At 40.9% G+C, this 23,539-nt stretch overlaps 1 protein-coding gene across 1 annotated transcript in view; it reads right to left on the reverse strand.

Moving 5' to 3' along the window:
• Positions 1-2,220: 2,220 nt before the first annotated feature.
• MBOAT1 (membrane bound O-acyltransferase domain containing 1) overlaps positions 2,221-23,539 on the reverse strand; it is a 57,703-nt gene continuing 36,384 nt past the window's right edge. The window contains exons 5-13 of the mRNA XM_054284829.1: positions 21,450-21,505; positions 18,809-18,863; positions 15,964-16,147; positions 14,149-14,341; positions 11,346-11,449; positions 8,510-8,574; positions 7,050-7,182; positions 5,754-5,905; positions 2,221-4,022 (exon numbers count right to left, since the gene is read on the reverse strand). Coding sequence (XP_054140804.1) covers positions 3,890-4,022; positions 5,754-5,905; positions 7,050-7,182; positions 8,510-8,574; positions 11,346-11,449; positions 14,149-14,341; positions 15,964-16,147; positions 18,809-18,863; positions 21,450-21,505 — 1,075 coding nt within the window. The 3' untranslated portion in view covers positions 2,221-3,889. The remainder of the gene's footprint in view (positions 4,023-5,753; positions 5,906-7,049; positions 7,183-8,509; positions 8,575-11,345; positions 11,450-14,148; positions 14,342-15,963; positions 16,148-18,808; positions 18,864-21,449; positions 21,506-23,539) is intronic.

Here is a 23,539-nt window from a genome sequence, read left to right on the forward strand (position 1 = left end):
TTAAACATGAGTCACTAACCTCACTGATAGGAATTTTGCCCCTAAACTTCCTCGGATGTTGGGATTTCAACTTGTATTTCTACAAAATCCAGATCAGGATTGCTGGGCCTGCTTTTACATGTGTAGAGAGGTAAGTTTGCAGCTTTATGCAAACACCTACCAACAGAGTAAAAATCTACAGCTTTCTCACCCACCTACTTCATTTTAAGTGATACAAAAATCCCAGCTATGTGCAATGTTTGCATACAAAACAGAGCAGCCAAACAGGGAGAAAAAAATATCTGCCCACCTTGTATCCCACTTCTGTGCTGCCTCCATTGCTTGGCAAGCTCCAAGTGGACATGCAGTAATGTACTTAGGATGGGGGACAGTTTACAGGACAGTAAAAATGTAAATTGTGCATTCAGTTCACTGAAGAAATTGCTAAACACTTGCTTCTTTAAATACCAGACCCATAGTCAAGTTGAAATGAAGCTTTATTCTTTATTCAGTTTTCTCTTCCAAGTGCATCTCAACTTCTAGTTTAGAAAAATCAAAATATGCTGAAAAACAGCAGCTAGAATATGCCTTCAATCCAAGGGGGTAATGGTGGTGGTGTCTTTTTGGTATTGTCATATTTAAACTCAGCCTTTGTCCATCCAGTACAATCTACCTTTCTCACTTCTGTGTGATAGTCCTGTATTTCTTTCTTACAAGCCATCAAGATTGTTGCTCTCTTCAGAATCTCTCTAGATGCTCTTGAGTTTTTTGCAGCACTAAGAACCTAGAGAGAGATCAGAAACTAATAACATGTTGGTAATCACCACCATGTATTTTGATCACTGAAACACACTCTCAAAATTACACTAGAATTAGAATTACCAGAATTCAACTTCCTGACATCATCTTTTTCTAACCTAAATCTCTACTTTGGCTCTTTGAATTACATACTCCTGTGCAAAGTAGATGCACATTACTAGCACGAATCTCCTCTAAAGAGTAGCATCTGTTTGCAGTCTTTCTATAAAACAAAATATCATCCCCCTGAGAAGAAGAAAAGGAGAGGAAGGCTCAACACAACAGATTGATCAAGGTAACCTCAAAGCTAACAGCCTTTTTTTTCAAAGGAGTTTTTTACAGCCACTTATATCCACTCTGTGTTAGCTTTGCAGGACTGCCACATTTGGCTAGGTTTGCTGCCTAGTCCATAGTAATATATTACAGCAAAGATTTTAGGTAATTTTCTTCTTTTCCACCCAGCTTTAAGACTAATTCAACCACCAAGTTTCCCTGCAAATGCCATGTTTCAAAAAGCCAGTTTCAATTCTGGCTCATGTAACATATGACATTAAATCTGTATGACTGGCTCTCTTTGATTCCCAGGGCACCTGTTTTCAGGGAGAGGTTCAGACTGAGAAGGAAACATGACAGGAGAGTAACAGTTTTCTCACTAGCCCAGACTAATTCATCACATTGTAGGAGCTGAAACTACAACATAAGTCAATGGCATACACATAAGCAAGTTTCACCTGGGGAAACACTAGAAGAGAAACCCCTCTGGTCATACCTGGCTTCTCTTGAATGTGCACAGCTCAGGAAGCTGCGGAACAGGGCACGAGTCGTGCAGGCAGATCTCAGGCACAGAGCAGCAGGTACAGACCCCCAAACCCCTTTGAGAGCACTCTTTTTCCAAAGCAGGTGCTAAGGCCAACCCGCTGGGAACATTTGCCTTCCTCACTTTTGCCAAAGCCCAGCGTTAATGTGAATTTTGCTGGCTCTGGCAGAGCTCACACTACTTCTTTTTTTTCTGAGAGGCAATTGCAGACTATCTTCAGCCCACAGGATTCCAGGGCCAGCAGCACCCAACTCCCCATCCCTTTCTGGGGATGTGCCCTGGTTCCCTCCCACAGGATATAGGAATGACACAATCAGACCTCAAGGGAAGCATTAGATGCCCAAAATGCAACTGAGGCTGGTGCCACAAGGAGAACACACACACCATGACAAAAAAAGACCTGCCAAGTTAAGGACAAAGCTGCCATGAAAACAGACAGGGGTCACCTTGTCTCTGTTTCAGCAGGAGCAGGACGGAAAGCTCAGCTGCTGTAAAATCCAGCAGACCTGAACACCTTCCCTCAGAAGTGTGATTTCACCCACCCATTCACCCAGTTTTCACATTAGACGTTAGTGATCAATAATGCCAGGCAGTGACACAAAGCAAATTGGTTATTCAGATCAATCTTTTAATCCCATCTTGCCCTTTAAAATAAATTAGCAAATAAACTCTTCCATGAACTATGTTCTAAATCATAATGTGGTCACAGGACAAAAAATTCCCATCAATGAAAAAAAAAATCACTTTTTTTGGAACTGTGTTGGTTTCATTGATTTGTTTCTTCTCAAAACATGAAGATTCGGCAAAACTTTAACCTGACACAAAAATCAGAATGCAGTAAACAGCGGGTTCTTTCCTCAATCACACATTAGTTAAATGTTGATAAAGTAATACCAATACATTAACAAGGGAACTGCTTCTACAAAATCCTGATAAAAACATTCCTGGAAAACATTTCAAAAAATGCTTCAGTTGGTTTTGATGTGTGGTACCAGTCTATTTTACTGGGTTAAGTGGATTTAAGAAAAAAAATTATTAAAAAGCCTGACACAGCATTTTGCAGCAGGTTATCTCGATGCACAACAAGCGCTTAGGAATCAAGCCTCAAAACACCCCTGTAAGTCAAGGACTTTACAAGCAGGGAAACTTGCATCAACAGTTAAGTCAGATATCAAGATCACACAAGGACTCAGTCTTGACTCTTGTGGTGATCACAATATTTTGTAGAGAATGATTTATTATGACAGTGATAATTACTGTTCAGGTTTCCTATTAGTGTTATCTGCTGGAATGTAACCCCTCCTTAAGACGGGATGTTTTTGAGTACAACAGTCTGATCCACTAGAAAGCTTTTTCAGATTTAACCCATAACTGCAGGTTTTAAAACACTAACCCTCTATGGCTTCTCATGCATTTTGATACCAAAAAGGAAGTGCTGCATCACTAAGACTACAAAGTAAGGCTGATGTAGCAATGAGCACCAGCTGTGTCATTAGAGAAGTACAACTCTACAGACCACAGGCTTTATGTCCCTTCTTTTACTCTAGATTTGAGTTCCCCCTTTTGTCTTTTGTTTTTCTTTTACTTGGCTTTAAATTTTGGCTTAGCCAGTTATCACTGCTCCCAGACACCGAATCCCAAGGGACTTGTCTTGCCCTCATCACCAGCAGGTGTCACATTGAAGGATGTGAAGTACCTTTGCTGCCCAGCTCAGGCTGCAGTCCCAGCTCCGCGGTTTTCCAGGGAAAGCCCCGCTCCCCCTTCCCCTGCTGGGGCACGAGTTAGTGCCAGCACCTTGAGCAACCCCATGCCTGTAGTATTCTACTTGCACCGTGTCTCTCCACAACCAAGAGATGAAAAGTTTCCCCTGACAGTTGCCCACAGCACCAGGCTATCAGGCAGCTGGTCTAACATTTACTAGCTGCTTTCTGTCCCTCTCTCTAATCACAAGATCATTTGTTGATTAATAGTTGTGTATTTCTGTAAAAGAGAAAAAATGCCTCTCTGTGAAAAAGTTTAAATATATAAAAACACTTCATAAAAATATTTATTATAAAAATTGAATGCCCCAAGAGCCTGTAAACGTTGCCTGTAAAATCTCCATTATCTGGAATAATTTGAATTACAGTCATTCAGGCTCTTCTCTGCCCTCTCCAGTAAGAATTTAAGATAGCCAAGAGAAATGCCACTTGTCTTGTACTTTGATTCTCCTGCAACCTCGTTTTTCTTCCTTTTTTTTTTTGTTTGCAATTCAACAGATTGATTTCCCAATGCTGGCAGTTTTCTTTGGAGGCATCATTTGTCTTTGTTTTTAATAGAGTTCAGCATGGCCTGATTCTGAGCCCTTCTTACAGAGTGGGTTTGAGGTCTGACTGGTAACAGGAGCAACACCAGGATGCTTAGAATGTGCATGTGAAAATACACAGACCTGGGAACAAAAGCAGAAAGAATATTATATTTTTGTTGGGAAAAACAGGAATTCTGCAGCCCCAATATGCAGAATTTAGTGCTAAGGAATGAATGCAGGATGTATGAACCTGACCTAGAAAGCACAAAAATATACCTTTGAATTTCACACAGTCTTGGAATATGATGTCTGCTGGCATGGATGAAAATGCTGCTGTGGATGATAATGGGGCAAGGCAACCATCAGCAAACCCTAGAATCCAAAGTCTGACAGCTCAGATAAACTCATCTAATTCAACCCCAGACTTATTCAGCCCGTCTCTCTTCTAATATTAGAATTTACAAGGCCAAGTTGTGAAGAAATATCACTCATGGTTTAAGAAGAATTTTAAAAAGTGACAGAAAGAAATAAATTCAACCAAAGTGCTGAGATCTGAAATAAATCAAAACACTCAGCTTTTAACCGAAGAAGGTCAGGTAATGACGTTTACAGAAGGCTTGCATTTTTGAAGGTAACTGCTCAGAGATATCTGTATTTGGTATGTTTCTAAACATCAAATATTTTTATTTCAAATAATTCACTATACACAAGTTCAAAGAGAAATAAAAAATACTTAAATCAAATAGATGAGGTTCTGGCAGCTTGGGGAAGATGGTGACTGGGACCAGTATGGTCCAGCTGTAAAACATAGCAATGCACATTTCTGTGGTCTCATCTATGCTTCTTACCGTAGTTTTTAATATCCTTGTAAGGTGCTTAAGACCACTGCTTGTGGTGTGAAGTGCTCCAAAAATTCATGCCATAGTCCAAAAGCATAACATTTTCTTGCTTACGAGTCTCTAAGTTCAAATGTTAACTATGTTCAAAGTTAACCAGGGTAAAAGTCACCACGGCAAAATTATTAAGAAATGAAGCTAAGAAAGATCTGGAGAAATTTTTACTCCATCATAAGTTTTCTGTGTTGAAATCAAATGTTTCAAGAAACAGGAATAGAAAATGTTGAAATTCAGCCTCCTGCAAACAGACAGCTTTGACTACCAGCTTTGTGTCTTTTATGTTGGTGGAGGGAATTGACTTTCTTCTGAACCAAAAGCTGTTACTCTATATTGACAGTAAAATGAAAGAAGAGTAACGCCGTGTAGTCCTGTTTCCCTTTTCTACTTATTTTCTCATTTTTTCTATTCCAACTTGGTTTTATTAGAGCACATTCAATGTGCTCTGCAACACCAGTGTTTTCTTATTTTTAAGGAATCTAGGGAAGTACTCCCTTTGCAATAAGAGAAGCATACTTTTGTAATGAAAAGCACACTGATTTCAAGGAGCAATGCTCTGCCAGGAGCCCTCCACATCTCCTGCTGCTCCATCACACCTCCCCTTATATGCATTGAGCAGCTGGAAGCCTGATCTTTGCTCAGCACCTCCTTCCTACTGCCAACTCACATTATTCTTAACCTCTTCAGCCTTGGCTACTGCTAGTGGTTGAGGCCCAGCTGTTTTGGAAATGGAAACCCAGTATATGAAATGTCATGTAAGGACATAGAATGAGAAGAACAACCAAAGTGCTCGGCCTTGGCATTGTTATAATCTCATTATGTTACAGGAGTGCAAAAGTCACCTCTTCTACTTTAGCAAGCATCCTGTCTGGGCTTCTTTCAAATTTGATGGAATGCTAACTGCCTTTCAGCATGGTTTGGGTTATTTAAAGCAAGTCTGTTGCACCCTGGAGAGTAAAGTCAAGGGCAGGGGACTTACTTGTAGAACTTTATGGTGGGCTCCACAGCCAGCATGACAAATGGTGCGACCGTGTAGCACACAGCCAGCTGAGTGGCCGCCCAGGTAACCACGTCATAGGCTATCTTCAGAGGCACTGGCGAGAGGAAGTAATGTCTGCAGTTGTTCCTTATCTGCAGGCCAGGGAAAAGTAAGCAGAAAATCATATAAACATTTCTTGGGCAAAGCCACACAGACACACAGCAGTGCATGACTCTGTTTACCATCAGCATTAGTATCACAGGAAGGTTTATTCACCAGTTACAAAGCACTGGGAGCAGGAATAGAGATGTGTACAGACTGGCATTTACAAGATCTCACAGTCAACCAGTGGCAAACAGAAGTGGCCCCCAGTTTGCTCTATCATAACCACAGGTGCAGACTCTCTCATTCTGGATGTCTGGTACAATATTTTTTGTGAGGGAAGCTGTTCCTCCCTCCTGACTTTCATTTCTTACTGGTTATCAACAGTAAATCAAAGTTACTTCAAATGAACAAGTAAGTGCTTATACCTACAAGTGTGTGCCATTCCCTAGAGATTTAAAGTTAGTTTCACATCTGTGAAATCCTCATAAATGAGAAGCAAAGCAACCTGCTCTAGCAGTAGCAGTTTATACTGGTCAATAGTTTAATTCTCCTTTCAGATTAACCTGGTTATTTATCCATAGTCATCTCCATAAGACAACAGTGGTGTTTCCCAGCCCTGCACAAGTGTCTGGTTCAGCCTGAAAGATCAGCAGTGATAAATTTAACAACAGTAAGACATGAACCCTGTTCTGTCTTTGGTGACTTTACACAAAATAAGGCCCATAAACACAGATATCATTTTACTGCATCAATTGCATCCACACAGATTGTTCAAGTCTGGGCTAATGCTCAACCCCCAGCCGCTTCTTGTGCATGACTGTGCCCAGAGTTAATTACAAGCCAGCATACAGGCAACATGACCCAGCAGAAGTCTGGAATCCCACAGGACCTTGAATCCCAAGCTAATTTGACTGCATGGACATAGCTGGTGGCACCCCTAACTATACATCCTGAAGCAACATTTCCTCTGATGGTCAGGGACAGCAGTGCATCATGTCCAGAACTGGTGTTGGTTATAACTGCTGGGTACTTTGCAATTAGCATCAATACAGAACAGAGTTTCAGTGAGCATCAAGCCTGCAATGGCATGAAAGAGGGCTCACAGCAGGGACAAGCTGCTTGACCATGTGAGGGTGCAGCTGACAGCTGGATAGTGTCTAGCCTTAGAAGAGAACAATGAAAGGTACATACTGCTCTGGCTGCGAGTGTGATAAGGATTCCAGTGAGAAACGTAAAATAATATCCAGGATAGATACCATGCCACAGGGCCGACAGGATAAATGTTAAAGCCGTGGGGTACCAGGGAGCTCTGTCATAGCAGACACTGCAAAAATGAAAACAAAACAGAAGAGGTTGAACAGTGGCCACTGTGCTTGAAATCCTTCTGTTTCTAAGGTCTCACTTTGTTTTCTTAGCTGTCTTATCTTTGTTTAGTCACAGACTAGGGCATGAGACACTCTCCATTTAAATGGAGGTTTAGATGGAATGAGGAAGCATGCTTATATGCAAATGAGTTCCCAAAGAGTGCCGGTACAAATATTTCTGGTGCTCAAAGCATTTAAATCAATAATGGAATAAAGGGCAGGCAAGACTTTGTTCACCTTTACATCTCTATCTGGAATCATTTGTTACCCTTCCAAACTGTGATGACAGATCAAGAGCAAGCTGAAAGACAAATAGATGTGACCCCACCCTTCACTCTAGTGAAGAGAGGTATTTTTAGGCACAGTTATCTGGCAGATGCTGGGAACAACAGGGAGTGCCGTAAACTATTGCAAAACAGGGGATTCCAGCTAACTTTAGCAGCAAAAATCTTACTCCCGAGATGCAAGGATAACAGTTCAAGAAAACAACACCCAGTCTATTTGGCTATCTGAAGTTTAAATCAAATGCTGTGCTCCACAGAAACAAGTCAAGATAATAATTTTTTTACCAGGAACCATTTGAATAATGAAAAATAGTAGATATTGACTTTTAAGATGTATAGGTTTAGTTACAATAACTACAATAAATCTGTGTCTGCATTTCAGACACTATGTCAATTGTATGCTGAGTTTTAATCACACCAGAAAGTGAAATGAGTAATGAGACACAGTCCAATCTACAAAATTTGGACTTATGCTAGTATTTATAATACATGCCTTAACAGTCAAAGGTTAAAATCAGATCCTCTCAGTGCCATAAGTATCTTCCCCATATCCTAAACAAGGACTGCCTGGCAAGCATCTTAGGGTAACTCCAAACTAGACTACACTGGGGCTCCGAAGATTTTGATCTTATTTCTCATTGAATTTCTGGATCCCAGTAACACAGCAAGACTCACCTCAGTGTGGGGAACATAACATAGCAAAGCAAAACAGTACAGGAAAGTTAATGGAGGGAAACAACACAATGCTATTGCTTTATATTATGGAAGTTTTGAACAGTTTGTTTATGACTTTGCTGCTCATATATAAAATAGGAGCATTTTACACTTGCAGCAATGAAACTTTACAGCACCAAATGCCCTTGTATTGCACCAACTATTACAGATACAGGAAACAAAGGAAGAACAAGAGGCTTTACATTTAGGAGAGCTACCAAGCACCATTTTTCCAGGCCATGGAGAGCTTTTGGATCTCACAAGCACATAACTGTTTCATTACTCTTACCGTTTCAGCCAGGCAGCTGTCTGAATGTTCCAGTTTTCAATGTACATTTTAAAACTTGTTGCAGTCTAAGAAAGAAATTCACATGAAATGTTAGCAATGAAGCCTGTAAAATACTACTTGCAATTTAAATTAGCAAGGAGGTACATGGAAAATATTAATTCTAGCAGCTAACTTTTATGATGACTGTGCCACAATCCATCATTATACTAATATGACTTGGGAGGGACATTAACTAGGCTGATGGCTCACTGCTAACACTTGGCACTTGCTCTAAAATCTCACTTTGTCTCATACAATTAAATACAGTGTTTGGTTACTTTTCAAATAATGGGCAATCTGAGAAGCTTTCTTGTTTTATATGCTTGGCCTTCGTTTCAGTTCATAAACAGCTTTATTTCTGGAAGAGATATCTTGCCACCCATTATGTAATCTGGACTTCCCTACGGTGGTACTAAAACAAAGTGTTATTTTTAATTTATTACTATTATTATTATTATTATTATTATTATTATTATTATTATTATTACTATTATTACTATTTAGAGAAGGAAGGGGGAAGACTGAAAAACATGGGCAAAAAAATTAGGACTAAATTTAGAAGCCAATTCTCGGCCCACTGGTAAGCTTGAGAAACCAGAGTGGACTCCAGTATCCTGAGTGAACCACCCATACCTCCTCCTCTGAGCTCCCCCAGCTTTAGGGGACTGCTGGACTCTTTTGTTCAGCATCAGTTCTTCTACTGCTGATCAACTTCCCCTCCCAACTCCACCTTGGTCCCTTGCCTGCTGGCAGAAACATCCAAGGACACCTTGGCCAAGTGGGAACATGATTCAGTGCACCACAATATTATGTCATATCAGCTGAAGGGAAGGGATGGAAAAAATGACTGAAAAAATGGATTAAGGGCAAGGGCTTCCAAGGGGAATGTGCAAATATCTTTGCACTTCCATGCAGAATCCCTAAAGCTAGCATTTCATCCTCTGCATTTAAAGAGTTAAAATGATTAACAATTCCCAATGCAGCACTGCCACATTTTAATTGCATTACTGCACCACGAGAAGCCAAGAAAAACACAGTTTCTCTTCCAACTAATATTGTCACTCTCTTTTGGCCTCCTTTAAGTTCCCCTGTTACATTACCAAGGGAGGAAGTAGTTGCTGGCTGTCAAAACAAGCATGCTGCCAAGGCTTTCAAGTCCCCCACATTGGCTTAGCCCCTGTCATGTTTTAAGGCCCACACAACCCCTTCTATGTGCTTATCTTCTCTACAAATCAGACAGTCACATTTAGCACTCAAGTTGCCAGCTCTGAGGTAATTTTACACATGCAGGTGGCTATACCTGCTGAATATATAGACTGTATCTGTATAGACCGTACAATCACACTTCAACTGCCAGCATTGCTGTTGGCACATAAAGTGATGGTTCAAGGCTTAGCCAAAGCCATGGTCCCATAGCCTCTCTTTTTCTCATTGCAAACATGAAAAAATCAGACAATACCCCATTTTATGCTCTTGAAACAATTTCTGATCTCTGTTGCCCATGTGACCCGTAAAAGAAGTATTGAGAGGCCATCAGTCCAGTGGGTAGAGAGGAGCAAAGGCTCCTTCATTTGGCTTGACTGAAGAGTACTGGCTGCATTTTACTTTCCTGCTTCAAACAGAAGCTGCCTCAGCCCATCAAAGAATCATCTCCTGCCCCAAAACTGAATCAGATATAGATTCAAGATCTCAGAGTGTTATCTAGGGTGTTGCTGTCATCAAGAAGTGTAAAGCATTTCTGGGCTGTGTATCCTGTACTCATCAAGGACTACACTGAGGATTAATCATGGTTAAAAAAGAAAAAGAGAAAGAATGTTGAAAAACAGGGAATGCATAGACTTCCAATTTTGGCATCTTCAAGGAAGAATTACAGGAGTTATTTCATTTTTGAGAAGAGCTATTACAGTACATTCACTTAGTCACAGATTGTTCAGCAATAAAGCAATCAACTTATTTTTATCTGTGATTACTTTTAAAATCACAACTAGAGAATTACAGAGGGTGGCTTCCCACTTTCCACAAAAGAAGCCTTTAGAAAGCAGTCGCAGACACACAAATATTTCCACATCTCACTGGCCCTCACAAAATACTCTTCAGGGCAAACAAATTATATGAGCCATCTTTTGCATTAGAGACACAAACACGAACAGTTTTCCAAAGGTTAATGAATCTTAGAAGTATGCAGCAGTCACAAGGAAGGAGTGAGAGATGTTTTGAGCAACAGTGTGGCTCCCAGCATGGTGTTCCAGACCAGCACCCACCTAAGCTCTGTGTGCCCCTGTCAGCTCCCACTCAGGTTGCTTGGTTGGTACCTGTTATGTCTCCTACCCTTGCTTTTCTCCATGTACCAGAGGCAGTTCAGCCCTTGCACGTGTCTGTGCCACTTGTGGCAGCCTCTTTCACTACCACCACTCATCTCAACTGGGCTACAAAAGTGAAAGATTGTTAGAAGTAAATAAACAGAACACACCACAGATGGTGAAGAATCATAGCTGTGAACAATTTACTGACCCACTGAGCTCGGCCTCAATCTACAGTAATTGACTGCTCCTTTATTAAATATCTGATATCATTATTTTTAGCCCTCACGAAACTATTTAGAAATACAACCTGAATACAGAGCATGAGGTAGCCTGTGAGACAGATGCATTTTATCTGTCCAACAGATAAAATACAAAACCTCTTTGTGCTAAAGAGAAGCAGCCTGGTAGCATAGATTTCCTTTCAGTAAAGCCCTTACCCATTACCATGCCCATTTCTGTATAATTATGCCAATGCAGCCACTCCTTTATCTCACCTCAATGTTCCAGATATTCAAATTGGACAACAGGTCCCAGCGGAAAGTGCCTTTCTCATCAACTCCACTGAATCCATAACCAGCTGCATTGTTGACTGCATCTGCTGCAATGTCAAAGCAAAACAGGTCAAAATCAGACTGCTGGAAGAGACATGTTTTCTTACAAGTCAGTATGGCACTAAACAAACATTCAAGACAGCTTTGTAGGATTTAGCAACCTCTCTTCCTAGGAGAAGCTTCTTCTTTGCAAAAGGGCATTACTATAAGGCTACACAAGAGTAATTTCCTCAAGAGGAAAGACTAGCTACTCCTTGTGCAGAAGAAATAAAATAATAAAAAAACAACTAATATAAATCACTTTTCCTATTATTTGGCCTTTATTATTCATCTGAGACAGATATTACCATAAAATGAATGAGTAATTTTCTCAAAAGGGCACCTGGATGTCACAGCATTTTCCAGAATTCAAAAAAAATTTAATATCTCAAAGACATGCTTATTATTTCCATTAAGAGTTCCAACATGGCTATGTTAATTAAGACTGTCATTCAGAATTCTACAGACAAAGCCTTTTGCTAATCCTCTTGCTGAGTGCCTCATAAAGTGCCTCAACATCTCTATGAACCAAATATTGAGTAACTTCAGTTACACATGTAGCTACCTTAAAGCAAGTAAATCTTGGATAAGAGCAGGCATTACACACTGGTGCACTCTTGTCAACCACCTCCCCTCTCAGAGTGCCTGGGAGTCACCTCATCACTGGGTCTCAAGATTCTGATTTCAACGTGCCCCTGCTAGAAATACCTACTTGGAGTACTAAGAAAACAGAAGGGAGAATTCATTATTGTCTCCAGATCACTAGTGTTGCAGCCAACACTGAGGATCATTGGAACAAAAAGGGAATCGCAAATACAGGTTAGGCTTTTCCTTCCAGGTCATTTACAAAATACAAGCCTGGTTATTCTTTAAAAAAAGGTCAGCATTTCTTCCCCAAGATTTCACTTTGTAAATGCTGTGAGTACCGGCACAAGCTCATGGAGAAGCCCTAGTGCACAAAACTAGGGAGGGGACCTAATTATAAGCAACAAGAGTAACAATAAATAAATAAACAAGCAACCTTCTCTAACCTGAAACTTTCTGTTTTGTTTTCCACTTTCCTAAATGAGAGAGATTTTATTGATGAAAAGAAAGCTCTCCATGTTTTTAATTTTCTCCCTGTTTAAAAAACACTCAAACAATAAACAACAACCCTGCCTGAAGCTGGCGCAGAGGATCCTGCCCAATCTCAGAGACTGGAGCTGCACATAACCCAGAGCAGTGCACTCCTGGATTTGCTCCTCCTTGCTCCAAGGGTAGCAGGGACCCAATAATTAGTGTTTCTCGGCCAAAACCAAGAAACCAGGAATCATGGGATGAGCGATAATCATATAGCATCCCCCTAGGCCATTTGCTTCCCAGGCTGCTGTCTGCAGAGCACGGGGTGAGGCACAGGAAAGTCACAAGTGTGCGCCCTCAAGCTGCTCAGGAGCACGAATCCCCTCAAGCTCCGCAGAGCTTCGTTTCCTGCAGACTGGAGCAGCTCGGGCTGTGCATGGCTTTCACAGCTCCTAGCTTGGAGGCACTGGGACCCAAAGTGGTTTCAGTGACAGCTGGGAGTTCGGTTTGCAGCCGTGTTCCCAGAACTATCCAGCGAGAAGCCGAATTTCCTTGCCATGGATCTGGGCGGTGCAGCTCCCTCCCACACAATGGCGTGCCTGTCCTGTCCTGAGGACAGGAAGCGTTTCTCAGCCCGTTTCAGCAGGGTTTTTGTAATGCCCTGGGCCATGCCACCGGGAGCAAAACTGGGAAAGGATAAAAAAGGATAAAGTGCCTGCTGTTCTGCTGCCTGGATTTGGGATGTGAATAGATGAGTCCTCACCCTCCACTATGCAATGCATACTTTTCTGCTAACTGCCTCATTTGTAAGATGTTTCTAAAGCCTCTGCAGCCTGCTCTTGTCACAAATGCAAGTTCAGTTTATCTCTTTAATAATGGACTTCCAGTTAACTATAATGCCAGAAAAAATGGAGGCAACAATTTAACATTGGATCCCACAAAAGTAAGTTTGTGAGCAAGCCATTCTTTATCTCAAAGCCTTTCCCATCCCACACAAGCCAGTCCTGGCTGCCTTCCCTGAATCTGACAGTTTTATTTCCAGCAGTTTAATCACAGCCTTGCAATGAATCTCCCTGGCTATTTCCAGCTCAGTGTCACCCTGCTCAGCCTCAAGGTATGTGCATTCCTTGCTGGACTTCCAGGATCTCCCCTACACGCTATGTCTTGTAATACCAGCAAAAAAATCCAGGAGATTTTCAGCTTGGCCTGAAGGATTTCACTCCTCACACATAGATGGTGAAACATGACTTGTAAAAGATGAAGGTAAAATGCAAAAATATTATTTTGACCACCAGTCTGACTGGCTTGTAAAAAAATTTGCTTCCCTCTTCAGTTACGTTTCCTCTCCCTTTTCCTTGCAGACATTTTGATCCTTCCCAACACTTCCTTTGCTCCCCACAGTTCTCCAATCTTTTCTCTGGACTGCTCGAAGCCAAGGTGTGTACAGGACCCCACAGTGCTTTAGAGGCAAGGCCTAGCATCAGCCCCCCAACAAGCACAGGGCCCACTGCCTAAAGGAACACATCTCCCACATGAACTACTGGTCTAGGGACAATTTTATTTCCCCCCCATCCCAGCTTTCAGACCTCCTCCCCCATTTAGGAACTTATTTGCTGCACACAAAAGTACATAATGTAGCCAGACTTACCCAACGTCCATGCAAAATAATACTTTGGTTTTGCTGCCTGTGTCACAACATACAGGTAACCAAGTCTTGACAAGAAGGGAGTTTTATCAAGAAATTCGTTATCAATAATATATGCCATAGGAAAGTTCTTGGTAAGTGTCAAGAATAAAATGAGAGATACTAGTGTGATACACAGCTTGTACATCACTGCTCCCTAAAAAGCACAAACAATGAAATATGCATTAGAAACATTTGCTTAAGGGGAAGAACAAGGCAGTGCTCATGACATACAAAAACAATGGGCTTCAAGAACCATTAAAGTTAGCAGTGACAAAGTTGATACTAATTAATTTAGAAGATGTGACCAAGAGAAGGCCAGAGTCACAGCTCTAGTTTAATTTGGTTTATTGAACTACCTGTAGATAGGTAGGACAATCACAAGTCAAAATCAGTGAGGAACTTCATGACAGACTCTACATCATTGTGCGAAGATTCTAAAATGGGAAAGGAAGCAAACTAAGCCCTACAGTGGAAAGCAGAAATCTTCTTTAAATGTACTGTCCCCTCCTGGAACTAAAGACTGGATTCCTCCTGGAAGCAAAACTCACTGATATTCTGTGCAAGAGTAGGTCTTACTACCCAGCTACCACCCAGAAGACTTGCTAAAAAATCACTTGTCCGAAAAGCATTGTGTTGTTACAGCACATTGTACCCACGAGAGAGGGTATGTGCTCTGCCACACATTTTCTATTCCAGCTTCCTAGCTTCCTACACACCATTATTGACAATCACTGCAGTACTTCAAAGCTTGTTTGCAAATACACACCATGGGTAAACCCTTCTTGATCCAGCTGTAATTGAAAAGGAATCTTGCACTTGGATACCATGTGCAAATTGACTCATGTTCTCAAAAGGCTAATAAAAATGAAATGTAGTATTAAAACAACCATGTTTTTTTAATACTTTTGACTTTTTATCTGTTTTTATATATTCTCCAAATTCTGGAATAAAGTAATGTGAAATGATTTTTTATGCAGATTTTAATACTCTCTCCTGATTTGCATCCTCCACAATATAGGCCTTCTTCTGACCTCAGTCAAAGTAATGTAAATCAGAACTAGCACCACTAGGGTCAGTAGAAAGACAGCTGTGTGCAACAGGAATCATTACACAAAAGTTCATGCTCAACTTCAGAGGAGACATTTTCCACACATTCACAAAGTTACACTTTCAGTGTCACCTTAAGATAAGAGAGAGAAACCTGAACCTCATGCTAAACTATATTGCTTTACAAAAAGGCTATTTTCCAAGAACATTTTAAGCAATATTAAAAAAATAGAAAACCAGATTCGTGTTAAAACTATGTGAAAAAAATCACCTCTTGAGTCATCTTAAAGTGTGTAAAGTGTACTCTTGCAAAGCACCTGGACAGGCTACATTTTCTGATTAGCAGTGGTTCATGTACTTCTAACATCTCCTGCACTATGGGGGAGATTTGACTTTTTTTTCTGCTTTTCTGACATTTCCTCTTCTATCTGGAGCTGAACTGCAATTTGTCACTGTCAGAACCTGCAGCCCATTCCCATTGCTGCACAAAGGACACCCATTAACAGCTGACCCTTTTTGCATGCCAAACCCATTTGGCAAATTCGCCAGACCCTTCACCCCTGACCTTGTGATAAAAACAGCAGCCACTGGCAGAAAAAACTCACTGTAACCTTTACTGGCAAGATAACCCAAAACTGGTTTTTCTTCTTAGCTTTTAATTATGAGAATGGTGTACAAAGCTATACTTTCCTGCCCCTTGCAATCAATCTTTGTCATTTTAAAACTTACAGTTGGAGAAGGATCAGGAAGTCTGTCATAACCCTTCTGCTTCCAGTTCACTTCTAACAGTTTCATGTGCACATGCCTGCCTTCAATGAAGGCGATATAGTCCTTGTAATTGCTGCAAGGCCCTGCTATGATGCTCATAAAATTGAGGAGATAACTTAAATACTCCAGTAAAGAAGGTCTTGACCTGTGAAAAATCAGCCACACACAACAGAACAAATTAAAAAAAAAAAAAACCAACAAAACAAGGTAAAACATATCAAAGGCTTTCACCAATGTTTTTTGTTGCACTGTCTGCCTCAGTCCTCACCTCTCTCCTACCCATTTTCCCCCAACTGAAAGCTCTCTAGATCTGTTCTGGGCAAGATAAAACACAGTCTGTCATATTCTGGTGATGTCTGGTAGATGGCAGTCAGAGCAAAGGTAACATCAAAGTGCTTAAACTACAGGTGAGCTAATGCTAGTGATTTGAAAAGTTGTAATCTTAGAAACTTCTTAGCTACAAACAGTAATCAATTTGTCCATTTTGGACAGGTCAGCAGAACCAGGAGTGAGAAGCTGGTTACTGGTTTTGGACATCTGTCCAGGATGTCAGGGACCATACTGCCTTGTTGTACAAACCGCAGGGCGGGGAGTCTCTGAAACCAGGGCTCTCAGTCCTGGGAGGAGCTCTCACCCTCCCTTCAGTTCAGCCTTTCAAAAATGGGAAGTGTCATGTGAGACATACAGGAAGAGAATGAACAAGCACTCTCTCCTACTGTTCAAATAAAGGAAGTAATTGCCTGTATTGCATCATGAACAGGAAAAGGAACTAAGGTGGGGGGGAACATATGTATTGAAAGATAGCTTAAAATGAAAGTCATACTAATTTTTTTCCATTTTGCAAGTGCATACCCCACTTCCTTCTGGTTCTGTGCATTTGTTCCTTCTGGTGCTGTGCATTTGATGTAAAATTAAGAAGATCCACTACCTTTGCTACAGATCATTACAATGTAAAGGCCTCCCAGCAGTAGTGTAGTTTGTAAATTGTTAGGCTTGGGGTTTTTATGTGGGAGAAAATGCCAACATCCAAACTGTGCACTGTGTTCTGCACTGCATTAGAGTGAGTGCTCTCCACAAATGTCTTAATTGTTACCATTCAAGTAAACATGGAGGCCTCAGATGAGAACAAACTTGGGCACAGTGCTTGAGGGCTCTCCTGCCCAAGACACAGATGGACACGCATAACCAAAACACACTTAAAATTCTTTAAGATAAAACAAATTTCTGGCTGAAAAACTAAGCAACAGTTAAACATTTTCAGTTGCCTACTTCTATTCTGAAGTGGAATTAGTTTGAATAAACAGTTAGATTAGCAAGGATTTTTGCATTCACCCTACTGGTTATTGTAGATGTTAGTGCCTGGATGGTATGTTCTCTGGTGAAAGCATTTCACAGAAAGATGGAGCAAACAATTGGGGTAGGAGTCATCTTTCTGTCCTGCAAAAACAGGTCCATGGTGTGGGCTTCCTAGCCCTACAGTAAGATTAAAAATAAAGTCATTAGTTTCAACTTGGATTCTGCACATGGTTGGGTGGGGAGACATGAGCAATGCACAAAGGAATGTACAGAGGAAGAGTGAGAAACAAAAACAGACCAAGAACAGGAGGGAAGACAAAAGGCTGTATTACCAAAGGGGATTTAAAACTCTTCAGTTATGACTTGTCTGCCACTGACACTAACTATTGGCATCTTCTTTTCTATTATGAACTCATCTACTGCACAAGAAAAAAAACCAAGCCTGTTTAGTGAGAATTTGACTAGAATTGAGGGCCAAGTGCAGTTAGAAATTATGCTGTGCGCTTTAAAAATAGACACTATGGGGTCACAGCTACCCACAGGAGTTTTGCTTTTCAAGAAATTACTCCCTCACTTTCTGAAGTACATAGGCAGATTTTCTGATGGTTGAATCTTCTATCTTGGAAATTAAGGAAATAATTTTCTTGGCCGTAACAAGCATATCATGGTGAAAAGTAGTTATGGTTCTAAGAGTAATTCTGTAACATTAATTCTTCATTAAAAACAAAAAAAACCCAAACAAAACAAAACAACCCAAAAAAAACCAAACAAAAAAACCCCCAACAACAACAACAAAACACTTACAAATTCAACTCCATGTAGCATTTCTATTGACAGACAAACTAGGAAAAAAAGAGTGCTCAAAGAAGTGCCCTCTCCACATGAAAAATGAGAAGTTGCATAACGCGGAGACCTAGGAGTATTAACATTATGGAGAGGGACCAAAAAAAATAAAATCCAGCATTCTAAAATTATGGCAAAGAAAAGCGGCACTTGATTTGTCAGACTCCAACCAAAATGGATTTTTACTATGCAGTGGATTGTTGACAGGGGAGGAGTAATTACTTGGAAAAACAGCACATCACAGATCAGATGAAGATACAGCAAATACTTGTTCTGTTTCACATGGAGTATATATTTAAGTATATTTATGAGACATTGCCAAGTACTTCAGTGCTTTACTGACCAGCACAGATGATAAAGGCAGAGGTCCTGAACTGAAGAAAAAAGGAATATACGAGAGAAGGTATGTTTGTTGTAAGGAGGGTAATGACAGCAGCATTACAAAGAAAAAATTTCTCAAGCAAATAGAAAAAGCATGTAGGACTTTTGGTATCTCATGGACTGGAAAGTAGCAGGAAACCTTTCCATGGCTGGGCCACTATGTTGTCCCTGACACTGTAATGGAAAAAAAAAGAAACCCAAACAAAATAACAAATAACAAACAACCTAAACAGTCAACTTCTTTGGCATAAATTGACACAAATCACTCAGATAATTACATCCTTACTTTACAGCAAGCCGATTTTGCTCAGCAGTGAGTTCCTCAGCTTGTCGCCCTATGCCTGGAAAGAAAAGACACATTAGATCTTTCCAAAAGACAGACAGTAAAAGCTATTCCCAAAGCCTTATGCTTGCACCCCAAAATAAATTTCTAAGGCCATAATTTCAAATTTTTTTTTTGTCACAGATGGTTTTAATACATCTCAATCCCTAACTTCTATGTCAAGTTCTACTGTACCTCTCTACCCAGTTCCCTACCTCATTCCCCCTTTCTTACCCTGGCTTCACTGTCAGGAAGAGCAGCCATAGCATTCCCACACACACAATGGAAGTGGCAATGCCACCAACTGGCTGCGACCCCCAACAGCCTCTACAAACTGTGCTGGGCTAGAAAAACCTCTGTTGCCAGAAGCTGCTGGCTCATTTAAGCACAAGCCTCCCGCTGGCTCCTTGGTGAGAAATGGAGCATTTCACAGCAGGAGGAGTGGGCAGGGGAAGGCAAACAGGCACTCAGGGAACAGAAGCTCCACTGGTGTGAATGAGCAGCCGAGCTGCCTGCTGCTGGAGCAAGCCTAAACATCCACATCAGCAATAATCTGGAATTGTCCAGGTCCAGACTGGAAGGGTGACCTCCTGTTGAGTGCACAAGACCTTTGGGGCCAGAGGTAACACACAGACTCAATGTCCCAGGAAAACGATGGAAAAATCTTGTGTCATGGCCAGTGGTAAACAAATACTGTTTATAGCACATACCTCAAACCCTTCAGCCTAGAGCTTTAGCTCCACATACTGCAGGGAATCCCACTGGCTTCAGCAGAACTACACGGGATGAGTCTCAGCACTTGGTGTGCAGCATGTGCACAGCTCCATGTGCACAGCCCCAGCAGATCAGGGGCTTGGCACCAATTGACACTACTGTTCTAAACATGCTGGCCATAATTACCAATACATACACAGGACCCACATCCTAATACGGCTGCTGATAAGCTGCTCATTTCCATTCTCTCTCCACTACTTCAGTTTGTAAATACTGGGAGGGCCTGAATTTCAGAGAAACAATTGGCACCTAATTACTTAAAGGACTGGGTATTTTGTTTGTCTGTTTCCATTTACGGACAGCTGTGTTAAATTTTTACAAATACAAATTTGCCACTGATGCTTGAACTGCAAGCTGCCTTCATTTGATCAACTGCTCCATATATGGATGTTTGCAATGTAATGAGCCTTTTCCACCATCATTAATCTCTAGGAATTCTGGTCTGTTTAGAATGCTTCTGCCTCTGCTGCTGTCTTTTTCCTTTCTGTCTGGTTGTTTACCTTCAACGTCCTAGCTGTGTACCTTGGCTGCATACTGCTGTGGAACTGCAGCGATACCTGAGCTGACTCAACTTCCAGAAGAAGATAAGCCTCAGCAACATGAATGCACACAACATGGTCAATTAGCCAAGCTTCCAGCTGTATCTATTATACCCAGATAAAAGCATTAGATTCACTTGTGCAAACCTGGCTTGCAATGTCAGACCCCCATGTGCCATCACCTAAATCCTTGCTCGCAACAACTCTATAGCAAGGCACTTATTCAGTCATCCACTGTCACAGACATCTTTTATGAAAAATCCTTTCCTTAGGATTCTTCCTCCTGAGATGCTGAGAAGCCTCAGGAACAAAATGTAAATAATGATTATCTGCTGCTGTGGAATGCAACAGGTGGATCTTTGATTGGCCCATGTTGGTTGTTTCTAATTAATGGCCAATCACAGTCAGCTGGCTTGGACTCTCTCTCTGAGACAGAAGCTTTTGTTATCATTCCTTCTTTTTCTATTCTTAGCTAGCCTTCTGATGAAATCCTTTCTTCTATTCTTTTAATATAGTTTTAATATAATATATATAATAAAATAATAAATCAAGCCTTCTGAAACATGGAGTCAGATCCTTGTCTCTTCCCTCACCCTAAGACCCCTGTGAACACTGTCACAACCCATAACTTGTAAGGCAGTGGGCCTCAGACCATCAGAAATTCGCACTGCAACATCAGTAGGCACAAGCAATAATGCTACTGATGACAAGTGGCATTTTTGGCCTTTGCACTGTAGTAGACACAGGCGTTTTACTGGGAAATAATAGTGCTCTTTGTCACAGCACAGCACAAGACTGAAGACAATGTTATTTTGCTTGCAACTGTGCTTCTCTCTGCACTGGGGAAAAGCTGCTGAATTCTATCTCTCACAACTCATGGAGTATATTACCACTGCATATATCAGTGCTAGCGTATTTTTTGCTAAATTAACATTAATGACTGAGCGTATGTATCATCAGCTCTTGACTTGTGAGAATCTGTAACAGCTTCAGAGAACTTAATGGAGATGCACTGTAGCATCTAAACAGGAGATATTGGCACTAGTTAAAATCCAAATTGGGCCCCAAGGAAGTAGAATACCCAAAGAGGAAAACAGTTATTTCTGATATTGCAAAGACAGTTTGATCCTAAAAACTGATCAAAACTTAAAGTTTCTCATTTTTCCTCCATAAAGCATTTTTCTTCTTCACTTGGAACAACTCACTGCACTACATTCATTCACTCCATAAATCAACCATAGAATTCACTGGTATATAAAGGCTGTCTTCAGGACAGAGATTCCTTTTCTTACCATCATGTAGCTGGCATGCAAGTGTTGTGATCTTCTGTGTAATTATCATCAGTGGACTATAACAAAGACAGAAACAACAGTTACATGTCTTGCAATACAAATTATTCCAAATTTTCTCACTGAATGTCTTTATGCCTTTAAAAGGCATTACTGTACTAGCAACAAGTGGAAAACATCCAATTAAAGCTGAAGGAGGCACTCAGGCATAAGACAATTGCCTGGGTTCAAAACAACCCCACAGTAACTTGCACTGGAATTTTTAATTGCTAAGTGCACACAAAGCCTTATTTTATATCTCCCTATCGTGCAGCAGTGCAAATTGTAGTTCAGAAGAAATCACACTACCAGGAAACACCAGCTTCTGCAGCCCACTGAGCTTCTTTTCAGGCAAAGACCAAATTGAAGCTCCATACAATGCAACAGTAGAATACAGCAGTGCTGCTGTAACCCAACTCTGGCTCTTCTTACTGTTTGTTACTCTCCTATTGTCTGTCTCCTCAGTGCCCTAAAAAAATGTTGACTCTGCAGATACAGATGCTTATTTCCCCACATGAATAGCTCTATCAATTAGGACTGTGTGCAAATACCAGAATAGCTGTCAGCACAGCAGTTTCCCACTTGGTTATTGACCATGCATCTGTGTTGTGAACAGCCTGTAGAAGCTACACCATCCAACTGGGAGTGTATGGGCAAGTGGGATCTGGAGCCCCTGGAAAAAGGAGCTGCTTGTACCTGAGCCAGGCTTGCAGCCACCCAGCAGCTCTGGTGCCAGCTAAACATGCCACACAGAAATAGCCACTACTCCCAGTAGGGCCACTCATACTTCCCATAGCCAGCTTTACAGAGCTTCTTGCACTGAAGGCAAATGTGAGCTGCTGCAGCTAAGGAATGGGGAAAAAGACTAAACTCAGCTTGGTGGCATCAGGAGCTGGCTCCCACAAGGATAAAGGACAGCCATGTGTATTTAGAGGAAGGTAAGAAAAAAGATGGGAGGAAAACCATGGGGACCAGTTCCTCCATCAATGGTGGCACCCTAAACACGAAACCTGGCACTGAACATCTGCAATCTGGAAGGACCCCTAGCAGGCAAAGCAAGGGATGAGCACCCCCTCACCCTGCTGCTCCCCTTCTCTCTGCCATGGGAGGCACCAGCACAGGGTGCCCAGATCTCTCACAACCACAATAGCCACAAGATGGGAATGGGTGATGAGGATACACCACTATTTTAAAAGCCCTGGTTGTGATGAATGTATGTAAAACCAGTCCCACAAAAGACGTCTGTCTTCACTGAGGATTAATACAATGGATGTTTCTCCATTTGAGAATAAATTAACAACTTTAACCAGATGGAGGTTTCTGTTTGAACACAAATGATGTCTTCAACCTGGAAATGAAAACTTGAGTTTGTACACATTTATTTAACTATTTACACAGTTTGACCAGTATATGAAACTTTTTTAAGAGACATAGATGATCGTGCCAAACATTACAGCAGTTCATTTTAACTACTGTAATATATTTTCTGGAACCCAATTAAAGAAAAAAGTTGAGGGTTTTTTGGGTTTTTTTTTTAATTCAATAACTGTGTTTGTCTCACAGATTTCTCAAGGCAAAACAAAAAAAGTGGAACTTACATTCTGTGAAGTCTCTGTCTAAAATAACAGTCAAATATTATGTTCTACAGAGATTTTCAAGAGATTCTGGACCATCCTTAACTAAATCAACCTACTGGTTACAATCAAATGTAAACCCAATGGCTAAGATAAACTGTTTACAACCTGATTATCCCACTAATATAAATCAAACAGATTCTCAAGATAATTCATAGGTTGAGCATGGTAAACACACAAATATTGGCAAAAGACATTCTTTCATTTTAAGTGGTCTTTTTTTTAACACTTAATATGGTTGATCTTTTCCAAGAGCCCACAAGTAATTCTGTGTGGGTAAATTGCATTTTCTACCCAAAACCAAAACATGCAATATCAGCCAATTACTTAATCAGAAAGTGCTTTTATCATTTCAGAAGTACCTACTTGAACTGCCAATGAAAAAAGTTTGCACAAAAAATTCAGAATAGGCTTAAATAT

Source organism: Melozone crissalis, unplaced genomic scaffold (assembly GCF_028551555.1).
Source record: "Melozone crissalis strain CALT ecotype California unplaced genomic scaffold, PUWL_Pcris_2 ptg000042l_1, whole genome shotgun sequence".
Taxonomy (NCBI): domain Eukaryota; kingdom Metazoa; phylum Chordata; class Aves; order Passeriformes; family Passerellidae; genus Melozone; species Melozone crissalis.